This window comes from Glycine soja, chromosome 8 (genome assembly GCF_004193775.1).
Source record: "Glycine soja cultivar W05 chromosome 8, ASM419377v2, whole genome shotgun sequence".
Taxonomy (NCBI): Eukaryota; Viridiplantae; Streptophyta; class Magnoliopsida; order Fabales; family Fabaceae; genus Glycine; species Glycine soja.
Window position 1 is genome coordinate 44,366,223 of NC_041009.1, and position 16,458 is coordinate 44,382,680.

At 33.7% G+C, this 16,458-nt stretch overlaps 3 protein-coding genes across 3 annotated transcripts; all 3 read left to right on the forward strand.

The window, feature by feature from the left end:
• The first annotated feature begins 1,230 nt into the window (after nucleotides 1-1,230).
• On the forward strand, nucleotides 1,231-8,015 carry LOC114423467 (transcription initiation factor TFIID subunit 6-like). The gene is made up of 12 exons (XM_028390229.1): nucleotides 1,231-2,139; nucleotides 2,486-2,572; nucleotides 2,962-3,063; nucleotides 3,160-3,268; nucleotides 3,546-3,640; nucleotides 3,728-3,865; nucleotides 3,972-4,067; nucleotides 4,342-4,466; nucleotides 5,330-5,462; nucleotides 5,833-5,958; nucleotides 6,230-6,341; nucleotides 7,434-8,015. Exons 1-12 carry the CDS (start codon nucleotides 2,014-2,016, stop codon nucleotides 7,802-7,804), a joined length of 1,620 nt encoding a protein of 539 aa, XP_028246030.1. The 5' UTR covers nucleotides 1,231-2,013; the 3' UTR covers nucleotides 7,805-8,015.
• Nucleotides 8,016-9,765: 1,750 nt separating this feature from the next.
• LOC114423468 (cell division protein FtsZ homolog 1, chloroplastic-like) lies at nucleotides 9,766-13,086 on the forward strand. Its single transcript, XM_028390230.1, has 6 exons — nucleotides 9,766-10,200; nucleotides 11,082-11,181; nucleotides 11,333-11,562; nucleotides 11,812-11,979; nucleotides 12,215-12,448; nucleotides 12,557-13,086. The coding sequence occupies exons 1-6, from the start codon at nucleotides 9,949-9,951 to the stop codon at nucleotides 12,824-12,826; spliced, it is 1,254 nt and encodes a 417-aa protein (XP_028246031.1). The 5' UTR covers nucleotides 9,766-9,948; the 3' UTR covers nucleotides 12,827-13,086.
• A 649-nt stretch (nucleotides 13,087-13,735) lies between these two features.
• Nucleotides 13,736-16,448, forward strand: LOC114423471 (V-type proton ATPase subunit e1-like). Its single transcript, XM_028390234.1, has 4 exons — nucleotides 13,736-13,877; nucleotides 14,013-14,155; nucleotides 15,065-15,112; nucleotides 16,079-16,448. Exons 2-4 carry the CDS (start codon nucleotides 14,058-14,060, stop codon nucleotides 16,143-16,145), a joined length of 213 nt encoding a protein of 70 aa, XP_028246035.1. The 5' UTR covers nucleotides 13,736-13,877; nucleotides 14,013-14,057; the 3' UTR covers nucleotides 16,146-16,448.
• The last annotated feature ends 10 nt before the right edge of the window (nucleotides 16,449-16,458 follow it).

Consider the following 16,458-nt stretch of genomic DNA (forward strand, 5'->3'; position numbering starts at 1 on the left):
ACAGCTCAAAAAACTTTTTCATTGTGCAGGACCTATGAAGGTCATGCATAGTAAAAGTAGGGGTGAAAATAGGTCAGGCCGGTCTACAGGAGTATATACATAAAGTCTAACCTGAATTGACCTATTTACTTAAAATGTTAGATTTAGGCTTTTTTAAAAGCCTATTAAATTAAATAGATCAGGCTTAGACTTATTAAACAGCCTTATAAGTCTGATAGACCGACTTATATATATATATACTTATATTATTTTTTGGGTATCAATATATAATATTATTTTTTGGATACAATTAATTTTTTTTTAAACTATCAAACTTTGATTACACATTCCTGTTCCATAACTTTCATGTAAGACTTTGATTACAATTTAGGTGTGAGTCATGTGTCTTTTATATTCCTCAGACTTTCCTTTTTTTTTTTTTTTAACTTTCCTATCCTACTCCATAAAATATTAAAAATTTATTGTGAATTATTGTGAAGAAGGCTTTTAAAGAGGCTATTAGGTCAGACCAAGCTTTTAAAGAGGTCAGACCGAGTCAAAATAAAAGCCTTTGATAGATTATAACCTCAAAGATTCATCGTAGGCTAGACTCAGACCTTTCAAACCTGACCAACTTTTTCTTCATGAAAAATAACAAAAGAAAAATGCTATATTGGAATTAAGAAAGAAATTAGAGAACATAAAATAATAAAGCTTAAATGGAATTTTGTTCTCTATATTTGACTAAATTCACAATCCTCTTATTTTTGAAAGAGACATTAATATTTAGTCCTTCATTATTTTACTAAAAGCAAAAATTATGATAAAATGAGTGAAAAAAAACATATTTTATCCTTTATTTATTAATAATAACAAAATGAGTGAGATATGTTTAAACTTTAAAAAAACTTAAAAATTACGTTTCATACAAGCATTTTTTTTAAGATGTAGACAATGATTTGCTTTAAAAAAGACAGGAGAAAATTGCTTATTTTAAACAAAAACAGTTTAGAATTAAACAAACACATTAAAAAAATTAATACTGTTTATTTTATTGAAAAAATATATTTTATTTATTTATAAAAATAAGCTTAATTAAACCGACAATTCCTCAATAAAAAAAAACAACACTCAAGGATAAAACTCAATTATTTAAGATTTTTATTTTTAGTGACGGTCTTGTTCCTCAAACTATTTTTCTGTTTTTTAGTTTCTGTGTCAAATTTTTTCATTAAATGATGATATGTCAGCGGGTTTGTGGCGTTTCTTTTTGAGTGAGGAAGCGGTGCCTTTCGCATGGTGATGGTGCCGATGGCGGCACCGACCTTTCGTCATTGACGAGGTGGAGGGCATCGGTGGCCTTCTAAGTTCTGTTCTTTAGATTCTCACAAAACCCACATTAGGGAGGGGGTTGTGAAAAGGGGAATTAGGGATTTGTGGTAGAGTATGGTGGTGGTTCTAGAGATGAAACTTTTTCAGGGATGAAGATCATGCTATCGCTATTTTATCTACTTCATAAAGAGTTAGAAAGTGGAGTTTTTGCTTTCTGAATCAAGGTTGATGATATTTAGAGTTACGAACTTAGGATCTTACTTTTTGTGCCTTTTGCTTTTTATTTGGATGGGTCCCAAATAATTTTCTGACGGCTATTAGCTGCTAGGATAAATTAACCACCACCAAACAATTAAAATAATTAAATATTATCTCCCCCATCAGTATTTAAAGAAGAGATATTTGACACTAAAGAATAAAATAGTTTGTGAATCAAGATCCCTCAATGGAGGGACTAAAAATAAATTTTTTTAAAGGACTCAAAACATATTTTATGTTATTCTAGAGCAAGTTTTGTGAAAAAAAAAATGCAAGATTTAGTTAGGTTAATAAAAATAACATTAATATTTCTACCTTAATTCAAACCCTTCTTCAGCTTCTGCAAATTGTTTTGTTTTGTTTTTGCCATCACCATTCTCCGTTAACCTAAAGCCACCTTCGTCGATCGGTGAAAGAGCAATTGATGTTCGATTGAAATCAAAAATGAGTTTCGTGCCAAAGGAGACAATCGAAGTCATCGCACAGAGCATCGGCATCACCAACTTGTCCCCCGATGTTGCCCTCGCTCTCGCTCCCGATCTCGAATATCGCATTCGCGAAATCATGCAGGTACCCCCATCACATTATTCTCGCACCCTTTTGCGCAATTTTGAATTTTTCGCGGGTAATTCGACACCTCCTTTGTTGTGGGTTTTCGTTGCAATGCAATCACCCAGTTCGGTTCATGTGCAAACGATGAAACCCACTTTCAATATTACGTGAAAAAAAAAATTATATTTGAGGGGAAAGAATGAAATCCGTTAATGGGGTGGTTGGAATATTTGAGCATGTTAAAAGGGTTGTGGCGGTTTGTAGGCTTTGATATTGTAATTGTTGTTGCTTTGTTGGTGTTATTACTACTGCTTGAGTGTGGCTGATGGAGATATGGGTTTGTTGTTTATTTTGAATTAAACAGGAATCGGTAAAATGCATGCGCCATTCAATGAGAACTTTTCTTACTACAGAGGATGTGGATACTGCACTTGCATTGAGAAATTTGGAGGTGACTTGCTTTGCTATTGGAATTAGGTTATGTGTTGTGTTTTTAAAACTTTGTAAACATTTTTTTCCTCAAACTAAAAGGTTTAGGCTTGGTTAGTGTATCTATGAAAAAGTGCTGATTTTTCGTTGAGACGATGGCAAATTGACAATGGCATGTCTCTTGAGTATAGTCTTATGAGAGAGGGTCATTGTAGAAGTAGAATGCCACATTCATATGAAAATATTGCTTTGAAACATTTAAGATGGCAAACACTTCTCTATCTGAATTGTGTTTCATGTGCACTGCGAAATGTTTATCACCAAGTCCCGTCTGCCCCCAGCTTCTTAAAATTTTTATCTTCGATATTTGTTGTTGTTTTCTTTTTGCTTATATTTTTATTTATGTATCAGCCAATATATGGGTCCACCTCTAATGATCCTCCGCAGTTCAAAAGAGCTGCTGGACACAAGGATTTGTTCTACATTGATGACAAAGACGTGGATATCAAAGATGTAAGATTTCTAGGTACATCAAGATTGCTATTCTATTGAAAAGTAGTTGAATTGCTTCTTGATATGGTGTTCTCACATTTTTCTTGATTTGTATAGATCATTGAAGCTCCTTTACCAAAAGCACCCCTTGATACATCAATTACTAGCCACTGGTTGGCTATTGAAGGTGTGCAACCTGCAATTCCTGAAAATGCTCCAGTTGAAGGTATTTTTACAGATTTAAGTGCAATAAAACTGAACTTCCTTAGTAGTAGTGCTCTGAGTTTCTACCAATCTCATTTTTTGTATGATATTATGGTCAACTTCTGTCCATCAAGCCAACTTGCTATAACATTGAAGTTTATAACCTTAAGTGATCTGCTACACTCAATTTTGTATATTATCATCTGCACAATTTCACTCTTTTTCCCCCCCTTTTCTTTCCACCTAGAAGCTTGATTTTCCTGACATTGACATATTTGCTTGCCCTATGTTACTTGCAGCTCCCTCCGAGATAAGAAAATCTGAATATAAGGAAGATGGGCTTCCTGTTGATGTTAAATTACCTGTTAAACATTTAATAACAAGGGAGCTTCAGGTATACTCATTTGGTATGTCTTTCTATTTTTTTTAAGAAATTCCATATATTTTTTTATCAACTTAATGATCTTTATTTCTTCTACAGCTTTACTATGAGAAAATAACTGACCTAACTTTAAATAAGCCTGGATCCATTCCTTTTAGAAGAGCATTGGTTAGCTTGGCAACAGACTCGGGACTCCATCCCTTAGTTCCTTATTTCACATTTTTTGTTGCTGATGAGGTATTGACAAGTTTATATCAATGATGTTTTTGGTTAAACTTCTTAATTTAGTGTTTGAAATAGTGTAAAAGTACTGATTCTTATCCATTTTCCCTTGTCATATCAGGTGGCACAGAATTTAAATAATTTAGCTGTTTTATTTGCCTTGATGCGCCTTGTGCGGAGCCTTTTGCAAAATTCTCAGATACACATAGAACTTTATGTAAGTATGATGCCATTGTAAATGTTTTCGCATCTATATATAATCAACTTCAGATGATAATTGTCATCTATGACAACTCTCATGAGGTTGTGAGGTTGATCTCTGATATGTGGTTCTGTAAATGAACACAATAACTTTGTGCCAGTTTTGGATATGTTTGGGTTACTGAAGCCAAGACTTAGAGCAGTTATACCTTACTGAAACTTGAGTTTTTACTTCAGTAATATGACTTGTGAGTTTCATTTTTTGTCTAATATCTTCTTATAATTTGCAGTTACATCAATTGATGCCACCTATCATTACTTGCATTGTTGCAAAAAGGATAGGAAACAGACTATCTGATGATCACTGGGAGCTTCGGAACTTCAGTGCTAATCTTGTTGCTTCAATATGCCAAAGGTGTGGACCTTCTTTCTATTGAATAAGAGTATAAATTACCATGGCAGATATCATTTGATTATGTTGTTAACTGTTGCAGCATGTACATTTTTATCATTCTTTCCATTTTTTATGTACAGATGTAATTAGGAGATTTATTTCCTCCCATTATTTGTAATTAGGACAGATTTTCCTTATTTCTTGTAATCGGGTCAGGTTTGTTGCCCATAAGTCCTAGGATAACATTAATTCCCTAGCCTGTATATATATTGTAACCAACATTGTACATTGGAAAATAATATTTAGATTTTGCTCATATTTCAAGTTTAAGTGTTTAACTTGATAATTCTCAGCCCTTGTGATTCTTTTAGATGGGCAACCGGTGCACATTTCTACTATTGTATGGTACCAAAAAGAGCAATGAGAAGGTCAAGGTCTGCTTGATGAGACTTCAATTGCTGATGAGCAATAGGGTTTCATACTTCATTCTAAAATCTAAATGTTAATTGTGGTTGTTGGGGCTGTTACATGTGTCATTCAGATGGAATACTATATATATAGATGATTTTGATACTTTATGGTTTAACTGCATGGTTTGAGTAACGTTCTGTAGAACTGTAGATGATATGAAGGATTTCTTGATATGCATACCAAAAGTTTTCTTAAGATTGCACATACTTTAGTTTGATAAGGACAATTTTTTTCCTTACATCTTTTGACATTGCATTGCTTGTGACTATATTAGTATATTAAAATAATTACTATAGAATACTGGGCTTGTGATGACCTTTGTAATTTCATAGTATACTCATGGAATGGCAAGTTCTGATTTTATCATTTATATTTTTTGGGTTTTTATGTTCCTAGTCTTTGGAATTCTACAGATTTGGGCATATTTATCACAATCTGCAGCCACGTGTGACAAAGACATTTCTTCATTCTTTCTTGGACCCTACAAAAGCTTTGCCTCAACACTATGGTGCAATTAAAGGGATAGAAGCTCTCGGATCAAGACTGGTATGTTTTGACCACCGTGTTTTAATTTCAGGCCAGTAGATTGTTCGATGGCTTCTGGTTGTTAAATTGGTTTCATATTAATTATTTGATGATCTCTTGCGGATAATAACTAATGGAGACAGCTCTACTTTTCCCTTTTAGATTATATATGATTATTTTTTATAAACTATTCTTTACCATCTGTTTAGTTCTCATGGATAATAATAATGAAGAATTATTACTTTTTTTTATATGATGTTTCTTAAATATTTGCAACTGTTTTTAATGCATGTCTTTGTATGGGGTTCACAGGTCACTTTTATGCTTTGTGATTTAGAACCTCTAGTTGTATTGGTGTCAACTAATGTGTATGTTCCTTCACTTTGAGTAGATTCGCTTGCTTATACTTCCAAATCTCGAGCCATATTTGCATCTTCTTGAGCCAGAAATGCAACCTGAGAAGCAAAAAAATGAAATGAAGAGGCATGAAGCTTGGCAAGTTTATGGGGCTTTGTTGGTGAGTTGTAATGTTTTAGCTGTGTTTTAATTTTGACAAATAATCTAAAAAATTGACACTGTCATCCTTCAATGTGTTGCCACATTTAATTTGACAACTCATCTCATTATATGATTTTGCAGCACGTAATTAGATGGATTTGTAAATTTTTTTTTATTGCATTCAAGTTTAATTCTTTAATTTTATAGATTACCTAGGTTTGATTATGCATAAATTGATTTTTTTCGCTGAACATCTCTTTTGCTGATTACTGAAGTCATAAACCTTTCAGGGTGCAGCAGGACAATGCGTGCATGAAAAGGTCAAAATGTTTAGCAATTTGTTCTCTCCTCCAACTCGGGTTACTTCAAGAGGCAGTGGAAAAGCTGTGATTGCGATGTCAGGTGTGGCTTTATTTTTCTACATCTGCAATTATATTGATATGTTTGAAAAGCAATACATGCCTGCTGAATGGAGTAAATGATAAATTAGTTTGTATGCATTCATTTGGGTTATAGCCATATGATTCCTCTTCTCTCTCTCCCCCCTCCTTAAAGTTAGCTTTTAGTTCTAAAACAGGAAACACAACAAAGGACAGGGTTGATGATGGAAAATATTTTCTTGTTGATAAAACACAAGCTAGTTAATGAAATGCGTTGGAAGGCTCATAAAAAAATGAAATGCGTTGGAAGGCTCATAAAAAAATGAAATGCATTGGAAGCCCTATGCAAAAAGTAATTATTTAATAACATTTGATTGTAAATAAATGTCAATATATTACTGTTTTGGAGAATACATATTACGAACCAATGAATTTTTGATATTTTTGTGCTAATATAGCATTTCCATGTAATGTTCCGTTTTGGAATAAAAAAGGAGAGAAAAAGAGTTTCATGGTCAATAAAGAATTCTATAAATTATAAGAGGGTTGATTTTAAATACTAATTTTTCACTACATATTAGAATAACAAGAGTAAATATAATAGCAATGGGAATGTCAAAAATGATTTATAATGAAGACTTTGTGGAAATAAATCAAATATTTAACCTTAAATTAATTAATGACTTGATCATCAATTAGGGCAAGGGCAACTTATCCTCCCCCTAAATATACGACATTTAAAAAATTAGACATATAAAGTGCTTCAGTTGAGAGCGTGAAAGGAAATAATTTTAAACTTACTACCAAAATGGGCAGTGAAGGTTATATTTAAGTAAAACAATCTTTAACCATACATGGAAATTCAATATTGATTTCAAGTAAAATGAATTTTGACCATTCTTGCAATATTAAATGGTCAAAATTAGATCTTCTGAAACAGTAACATGATACATTTCCAATATATATATTGAAGTTGCACTGGAAGCCTGAGTTTCTGAATGTGCTTCCCCAGTTGACAAAAGCTTTCCATCAGAATGCTCTTTTAGACACATTTGTAGCAATGCAATCGTTAATTTTATCTTCTGATAATCATTCTATCTTTACCCTAATGAAGGCAAACGAAAAGCCAGCACTGACAATCTGATGCAGCAGCAGCAGCAGCTGCCTCCAATGAAGAAACTTGCAACGGATGGCCCTGGGGGTGTGGTAGCAATGAACTCCATGTTAGTTGACATGCAAGGTTCAACAGGTGGATATTCCTCCATGATGGGGGTTTCTTCAATGTCAATGGCTCGTCAAATATCCATCGACAACGTGCCGGGGAGGGAGGTTGGAGATCAACAAAGGAAGGTGTCGTCCACTCTTGCTCAGGCTTGGAAGGATGACATTGATACAGGAAATTTGGTGTCATCAGTGGTTGAATTATTTGGCGAAAGTGTGTTGCCGTTTGTTGTTTCAAACCCTGAAGCATGTATGTTTTTGTAGCACTAGTTGCACTGTGTAGGTATTTGTTTTTTGCATGTGAAAGTGCATGCAATAAGGTGGCATGTCTCATGTGACTTGCTGCAGAATATAAATTACCATAGGCTAGAATAGAAATTAACCTTGTATTTAAATTTCTTTGATATTAGTAACACGTCTGGGATTTTGTCTTTAGATTATTTATTTAGCAGTGATGATTCTATTATCCTTTCTCTATATTGCTACTATGAGGCCAATCACATAATTATTTATTAATTAATAATTATAATTATTTGTTAATTATTAACGTGGTTGACCTGGCCCGTCTAATTTTAATGTTTTAGGGTTATGTATCTTTTCTTAAAAAGTATATATTTTTAAATGTAGAAGAAAATTGAAGGTAGGACTAAAAATTTAAAAATAATGGGACATAATTGAAAAAAAAAAGTTAAAAAAAAAACAATTGGGCAATTGTCCCATTGAAATAGAAAAGAGTGGGAAAGATGTGCTCAACTAGAGTTTTCACAATGTCAAAGTCTATACTATAAAATTCTTAAAGATCTCAAAAGGAAGTATTTTTCATTAAATTAGAAATTATTACGAACAGACAAAGCAGAGGTGTTGAATGAAAGGAAAGAGTGGGAGTTAACGGAGAAGTCATGATATTTGTTGAAAAAAAATCATAAAAATAAAACCGTGAAGAAACAATTCATACTAAAGGAGTTTTGTACAAAAAAATTTGTTAAAAAACTTAATATAAAATCACGAACAGAAATTTTAAAATTGTGAAAAAGTCGTTGAAATAGTAATATATTTGTTTTCGTTGAAATATATTCCTAATAATTACAAATGAAATGTCACGAAGGAAAAATGGGAACAACAACTGAAACTCATTTCTATTTTTGTTTCTTATTATATTTATTATATATCTTTAATATTTTCTAAAAAAAGTAAAAATAAGAGTAAAACTAAAAATTGATCTAATCAAAATCATTTTAAATTAGATCAGATCGGATCGAATTAAAAGTTTAAACTAAATCAATTGTATGATAAATTAACAAAATGATTAAATTAAATAATTTTTTTCTTTAAAATCTATCCATTTCAATCCACGAATAAACTTAAACACTAGGAATGAATACCCTTAAACACCAGGACTGAAGAGGGTTTCCTACGTTGTGTTGAACAATTTCTTCGGTTGGCAATTCACAGCTATGTTTTGCTATTAGCTACAATCCGAGGTTGGAAATAGAAACAGAAGAGAAATAAAAAAAAAAAGGAAAAAAATGTGATGTTTAGTTTTTTTTTTGTTAATGTTAAAAGGATTTTTCTTTTCTATAATTTATTATATTAATACCTTTTTTGGTGAACAATTAATTATATTAATACTACTTAAGTTTTCCATTAATTTTCAATACAACCAAATATTCCTAAACCACCATTAAAATAATATTTTATTACGTATAAAAAAATGTTTTATTAATTAAACTATTTTTTTTAATTTTGCACCATTAAAATACTGTTTTATCAATTAAAAAAAACTTTAATTTTTAAAAATAAATTTTAAACGAGATATATTTTAAAAATAACTACATATTATAATTTTGTTACAAATGCAACAATTTTCTATAATACTTTTTTATATTTATATATTATTTATAGGAGTAGCTTTAAATATCTGTCATCTTTTTTTATTTTTCGTTTCACCGGTGCATTTATTTTATCTAGAAATAAAAGATTTAATTATTTATCTATTTCCTATAGTTTTCAAGTGATTCATTAAATGCATGTTTCATTTTCAAGAAGTCTATTTGGTTATACTTCATAGTTAAAAAATTTTAATGACAAAATTTTTTTAGAAATTAAAATGTGAATTTTTTACCATTAACTATAAACACTAAAAAAAAAATTTAAAAGCTAAATGAATAATTAAAAAAATAAAACAGGATAAATAAAAAAAACTAATATGGTGTTAACGCAATAACACTTCACTTGAACTTGGCACACCACTACTATCCTTCAGTTGCTTTTCTTCCTTCATCCGTTTCCAATTCAAACGAACCTGAAAACATGAAAACTGAACTCAATTTTCATATTTCCCTAAAACCCTAAACCCCAATTTTTCACCATCAACCTTAAAACCCAGTAACACTCACTAAGTGTTTACAATGGCGATGCTTCCCCTCACAAACCCTACTCCAATTCGCCACAATGCATTGTCTTCCTCCTCTTTCGTTCAAAGAAAATGTGTCTCTCTGATCCCTAGAATCAGAACATGCGACTCCGAACCCCAGCGACGTCGTTTTGCGTCCGTGACATGCTGCTCCTTCTCGACACTCGACAGTGCTAAGATTAAGGTTGTCGGAGTTGGGGGCGGCGGGAACAATGCTGTTAACCGCATGATTGGTTGCGGATTGCACGTGAGTTTTTCCTTTCCCATTACTCAATATTTTTTTAATGTGTTATTTTTATTATTTATGAACAATGCGAGATTGTGTGATAATTTGGTGGGTTTGTTTGTTTGATTTTATGGGATATGTTTCTTTTTTGGGTAAATTGTGTATTAGGTTTCTCAATTTAGTAAAAAATGGTTTTAGTACCTACATTTTTTGTCTTTGTATTTTTTTTTTTAAATGTGATGGACTTCGTCAGGTCAAAATGAAGTATAGGCCATCGGGTCCGATGAAATTCACCAAATTTCAGAAATATGAGAACCACAGCTTTTAAAATGAGTTTAATGGTCATACACAAACAGTTTACACTGTCACCCAATCTTAAATCACTGCTGACATGACATTTAAAAGGAGGGTACATGCTAGGATTCTCTGTAGTAGATGCACCACAGGTGTAATCCTAGGCTTGGGTCCAGCTGGTCCCTAATATGAACCTCTAGGAAAGTATTTGGTACCAGCTGTGTATATCTCTATCGTTTGTATTTTCAGTACCCCCGGTACTCTGCATATAATATAATTATCTATTTTTGCTGAGAAAAAAAAAAGTTACTGTACAAGTCAATAAATTTATCTTACATGGAGTTTGTGATTGGATGATATTATCAAATTGTTTTACACTGTGAGTGCATATCCTTTTTTTCTCTTTTATAATATAGACTAAAACCAATTTTAACCAATTTTGAGGGATCTAAAACACATTTTACCCTTTTTTTTCATTTATCATAGTTACAAATTGGATTTATGCCAGTATAATGGTGAAGATGATGTACATTTTCATAAATGCTATAGTTAATTTTTGTTAATGTTGTATTCTGCTTCACTTTTTGTTTTTGTTTTTTTATAATCAGGGTGTAGAATTTTATGCTATAAATACTGATGCCCAAGCACTGTTGCATTCTTCTGCTGAGAACCCTATCAAAATTGGAGAGCTTCTGACTCGTGGATTAGGTCAGGCACTTGCATTTTATGCCTAGGTGGTTCCTTTGTGCTTGATTATGACATGCATATATGTTGCTATAGTGTGATTTGTGTGTGCCTGTGTGGTACTTAGCTTCATTCTAATGTGTCCTTTGATTCAAGTTGCTTGAGAGAGATGCAGGTACTGGAGGGAATCCGCTTTTGGGGGAACAAGCTGCTGAGGAATCAAAAGAAGCTATTGCTAATGCTCTTCAAGGCTCGGATTTAGTGTTTGTAACTGCTGGCATGGGTGGGGGAACTGGGTCTGGTGCTGCCCCCGTAGTGGCCCGAATAGCGAAAGAAGCAGGTTACTTGACTGTAGGTGTTGTCACCTATCCCTTTAGTTTCGAAGGGCGCAAAAGATCATTGCAGGCAGGTGTCATTTCTTTCCATATTTGAGAATGTGATTAGTACACTGTACAGATGCTACTAAAAGTGTACTTATGACTGCTCTATTTAGTTTGCTTAAGAAGTTGGAATTTCCTTTTTTTTTCATTGATACCACTTTGCAGTTGATCATAAATCTTGTACTATATGTATTTTGAAAATTGGTTGATGTTTATTATATTGTCTTGCTCTGAGGATACTTGGAGAGGTTAAATTAAGATGTCATTCTTCCAGGCATTGGAAGCCATTGAAAAGCTGCAGAAAAATGTGGATACACTTATAGTGATTCCAAATGACCGCCTGCTTGACATGGCTGATGAGCAGACACCTCTTCAAGATGCTTTCCGTCTAGCAGATGACGTTCTACGACAAGGAGTACAGGGAATATCAGACATCATAACAGTGAGTTGATTAACAATATTTTCAGACATGAAAAACATTAGTTGATCCCTCTAGATTGGTAGATTGTGAAGAAAAAAAAGAGGGGACATTAAAGGCTTGAATCATTCTCCATCTCCTTTCTCCCAACTCCCAAGTTATTTGAGTGTTGCTCCTCCACCATAATTGGACAATTAATGTAAAGTACATTTTGATGTCAGCTTTTGAGGATATTATTTGCTGTTGCATCTTTTTACAGATACCCGGGCTTGTAAATGTGGATTTTGCTGATGTAAAAGCTGTGATGAAAGACTCTGGAACTGCTATGCTTGGTGTGGGTGTTTCCTCCAGTAAAAACCGTGCAGAAGAAGCTGCAGAACAGGCCACTTTGGCTCCTTTAATTGGCTCATCTATTCAGTCAGCTACTGGGGTAGTGTATAACATTACTGGAGGAAAAGACATAACTCTACAGGAAGTGAACAGAGTGTCTCAGGTACCTCGGAATTTTATTGCCAGAAAGAACATTTCAGTATTCTTTTTGATCTTATGAATTTGTTGCAAACATTTGTATCCTGTTTTCAAAACTTCATAACTGTTGTAGGTTGTGACTAGTTTAGCCGACCCTTCTGCCAATATTATATTTGGCGCCGTTGTTGACGATCGCTACAATGGGGAGATTCATGTGACTATCATTGCAACTGGCTTCTCACAGTCCTTCCAGAAGATACTACTAACAGATCCTAGGGCAGCAAAGTTGCTTGACAGAGAGCCTGGGGGCCAAGAAAGCAAGGCTGCATCTCCTCCTCTCAAGTCCTCAAACTATCCTTCAACGGTTGCATCTAGAGCATCCCCACGAAAGCTCTTCTTTTAGTTGCTTACTTCTTTTTTCCTTCTTGGTTGTAGTTAATCAGCTGTGAATGTGATCTTGAAGCTTAGTTGAGATATTATTCTGATGACAGTCTCTTCTTTCGATTGTGAAGCTTGTTTTTACAAATTCTGCTTCCAAGAGTTAGCTATTTGCACGACTTTGTGAGTCAGATTGTTAGTGTAACAAACAGCTTGCTTGTAGCTCAGTAAACAGCATTTTTGTCAAAGGAATGGATATATATAAGTTACTTTCTACATGTTCTACCACCTAGAGCTAACACACTTGTGTACTTAGTGATCATTATAACCAACAAGGATTCAATGCATGGTTAGCAACAATATAACTAACAAGGAAATACGATTCCCTCGCATATATACAAGGCGGAAAAAACATAAAAATGATTTGTTGTATATTTGTACAACAGAGTGTTTTCATAGTATACTTGGGTGAAAAAAATATACGCAACAAAAACATAATTCTATTATATACTTTTAAAATGAAATTGTATTTTTGTTGGTTTGTTTGATAGGAATACTTTTGACTCATGTTCGATTTCAGTATATAATATGTTTATTTCATATAACTTTTTGAGAGAAGCATGACAAGTTCCCGAAAGGGACTTGGTATAAGAGTTTTGTGGAAAAAAAGTTTTCCTTCTATGAGACAATTGACTTGAAAATTTTGAGATTTGGAGTTAGGAGTGTGATGAAAAAAGAAGGGAGAAAAAGGGGTGGGGTGTTGTGAGAAAGGATGGTGAGGGAATAAGGGAAAGGATTGGGGGTGTAGGAGAGCGAGGAGGGTATAGGGGGACAATTTACATTTCTGGAGGTGAAAATAGCACTTTAGAGGTGAGAATAGTAACCCCCCACTACTCCTTCCAATTGGACATGAAACGTGATGTGAAGTCCAATAACTCGACTATAGTAGCCGTATTGGGGCTATGTGGGCCCAAGCCCAGTTTATTCTGAAGCAGAAAATCGACGACGCGTCTCACACTATATGCGCAAGGTGATCGATTCAGAGCACCCTGAGATCTCTGCTTCAGAGTTCAGAGGTAACAAACAAACTGCATTTTTCCAACGTTTTTTTTTTTCCTTCTATTTTCACTTTCTCTCTCTTTCCACCATTTTCTCGGCAACCAAACACCCCAATCAATCAATAAATTCATTTTTTTTTTAATTCGCGGTAGGAATTCGTTTTCTCTGATCGGGATCTGGAAGGGAAGCGAATCGACATGGGTTTCTTGGTGACGACGCTGATCTTCGTAGTGATCGGAATCATCGCGTGCCTCTGCACCAGAATTTGCTGCAACAGAGGACCTTCTGCCAATCTGTACGCTCCTTCCGATTCTCTTTCGTTTTTTCCTATTTTGTGTTCTCAATGTATCGATTTTGATGCCCTAGCTATGAGAGTGGTGCGCGTGTGAGGAATTGGGGTACTCTGCACTCAATTTGAGTATAGAACAGCGTTCGTGAATAGTTTTTTGTAATATGGTTGGTTATATGAATGGATTATCTCATCATTGATTTTGGTTTAGTTCTATTATTGCAATTAGCAGGATTTTTATCGGATGAAGTTAGGGATTGTTTGTATAAAAATGTGTTTTGTTGTTTTCTGTTAATGTGAATCCAGCTGCTGATTTGAAGTTTTGAGAAGATTTAGGGTGATGAAATTTGATTAACATGTTAATTTTAAGGTATTTATAGTCAGACATGACTGATGGCACTTGGGAAGAATATGAAATTGGTCAGTATTTTGAAGAAAAAAATCCCTAGATGTTAATTGTTTGTCTGGCATTTCTTTGCTTGTAAAGATATAAGATGGTATAGGATTCGTTCCTTCAGCCATGTGGTGTTGCCTTGGTTATGACTGTCTGCTTGTTCAACACCTTAACTGTTATTGGTCATAGTGTGTGTTTGTTTTTCTGTTAGAAGCCGTTGAATGCCAATCCAACTTTTTGGCCTTTTCATGTTGACGCAATGGAAAGTGTGAGAACTTATAAATGCACACTTTATCAACTATTTAAAAGCAACCTATTTGTTTTATAATGCAACATATTCAGATTTATTTAGTGACTTGAGCTGGCTCTGAAGAATATATATATGCAGACTCGCATGGACTCCAATGCTTGCAAATTCCATGAATATTCATTGTTGTGTCACCAATCTTTATTGCTGTTCTCTGTCTATGTGTGTGTTATTCTTATAGACCTTTTTCTGATCTCTTCTTATTCTGGTGCAGATTTCACCTTACTTTGGTAATTACTGCAACAATTTGCTGCTGGATGATGTAAGTGTTGTTTGACGGGCATTCATCTTTTGGTGTGTATAAAGTTAAAATAGGAATTATAGAACTTGTGCATCTATGTTTCTTATTTCCTCTGATAGGAAATTTATTGATTAGAATAGAAGAAGAAATCACTAAATGATATGGCTTTTTCCCCAAGCAGATAACTCCACTCACAGGATGACATGTAGTCATGTAGACATAATTAATGTTGAAGTTGTTTGTTTCTGTAGCTGTTGTTTCATTCTCTTAGACCTTGATACTGCCACACAAACTTTTGTGTTTATTGTCAAATTACAAAAGCAGTATAGCAGCCCTCATAAGAATAATAGTAATTGAAGCAGAATAACTAAACTCCATAAAAGTGGGGTGATTTAAGTAATTGTACCTTGCATATATAAGGCTTGATGCTTTATTCTGTTCAAAGCAGAGCATTGTGTTTTATTGGCAAAAAAAGGAGCCCGCCATGCCACAATGTTCTCTATTGCGATAATAGTAACGTAAAATTTGTACAACTTTAAATAGTTTGCAAGGATTCTCTTTACCGTTGATATAACTATTCATCGTCATTCTTTTATGCACATCCTAAATGGATGATTTTACAATAGGAAATTATAAATAATTATGTACTTGTATTTCTATACTTCACATGCATATTCCATCATTCACAAGGAGCTTGCGATAAAATCTGATGAACTCTAGTAACTGTATGTCCGAAAGGGTTTATGTTTTGTTTATTTTGGGGATGGGGGTGTGGTTTGGCCTTTATATGGAACTCTTGTGACTTCTTTTTTTTTTAATAATTCATTCCCAAGTTTTCTATCTACATATTAATAGGTCCCATCTTCAGTGATCTTTAAGTGAGCTAATTTTCATTTGTGATTGGTTTGGTTGTAATTATAGCTTGTAAATAATAAATCATGTCTTCTTTGTCATAGGCTCACTTTGATCTTTCCTCTGTTCTTTTAGGTGGGCGATTGTATATCTGGCACAGATGAAACCACTCATTGTGCCTATACTGAACGAGGGTGAATAAGTCTCTGAACAGATGTAACTCCTTGTAAGTTAGAGAATATGGATCGCAGATTGGCTGCTGGATAGAATTTAATTTTGGCTATCATGAGTTTTTCAGTATTTTTTCAGGGTGGAACTGTATGTATTTCTTGTTGGATAATGGCATTCCAGTTGGCATTTCTATTGCTACGTGGCATTTGCCGTGTTACGGATGTTGTATTTAGCACTCATTCATTTCTCATGTCCGAGGATAATGGTATCAAATATGTATTTTGGTGAAAAATAAGTTGATGAAAGAGAAGTACGTTTTGTCTAAGATTCAAAATGGGTCATGT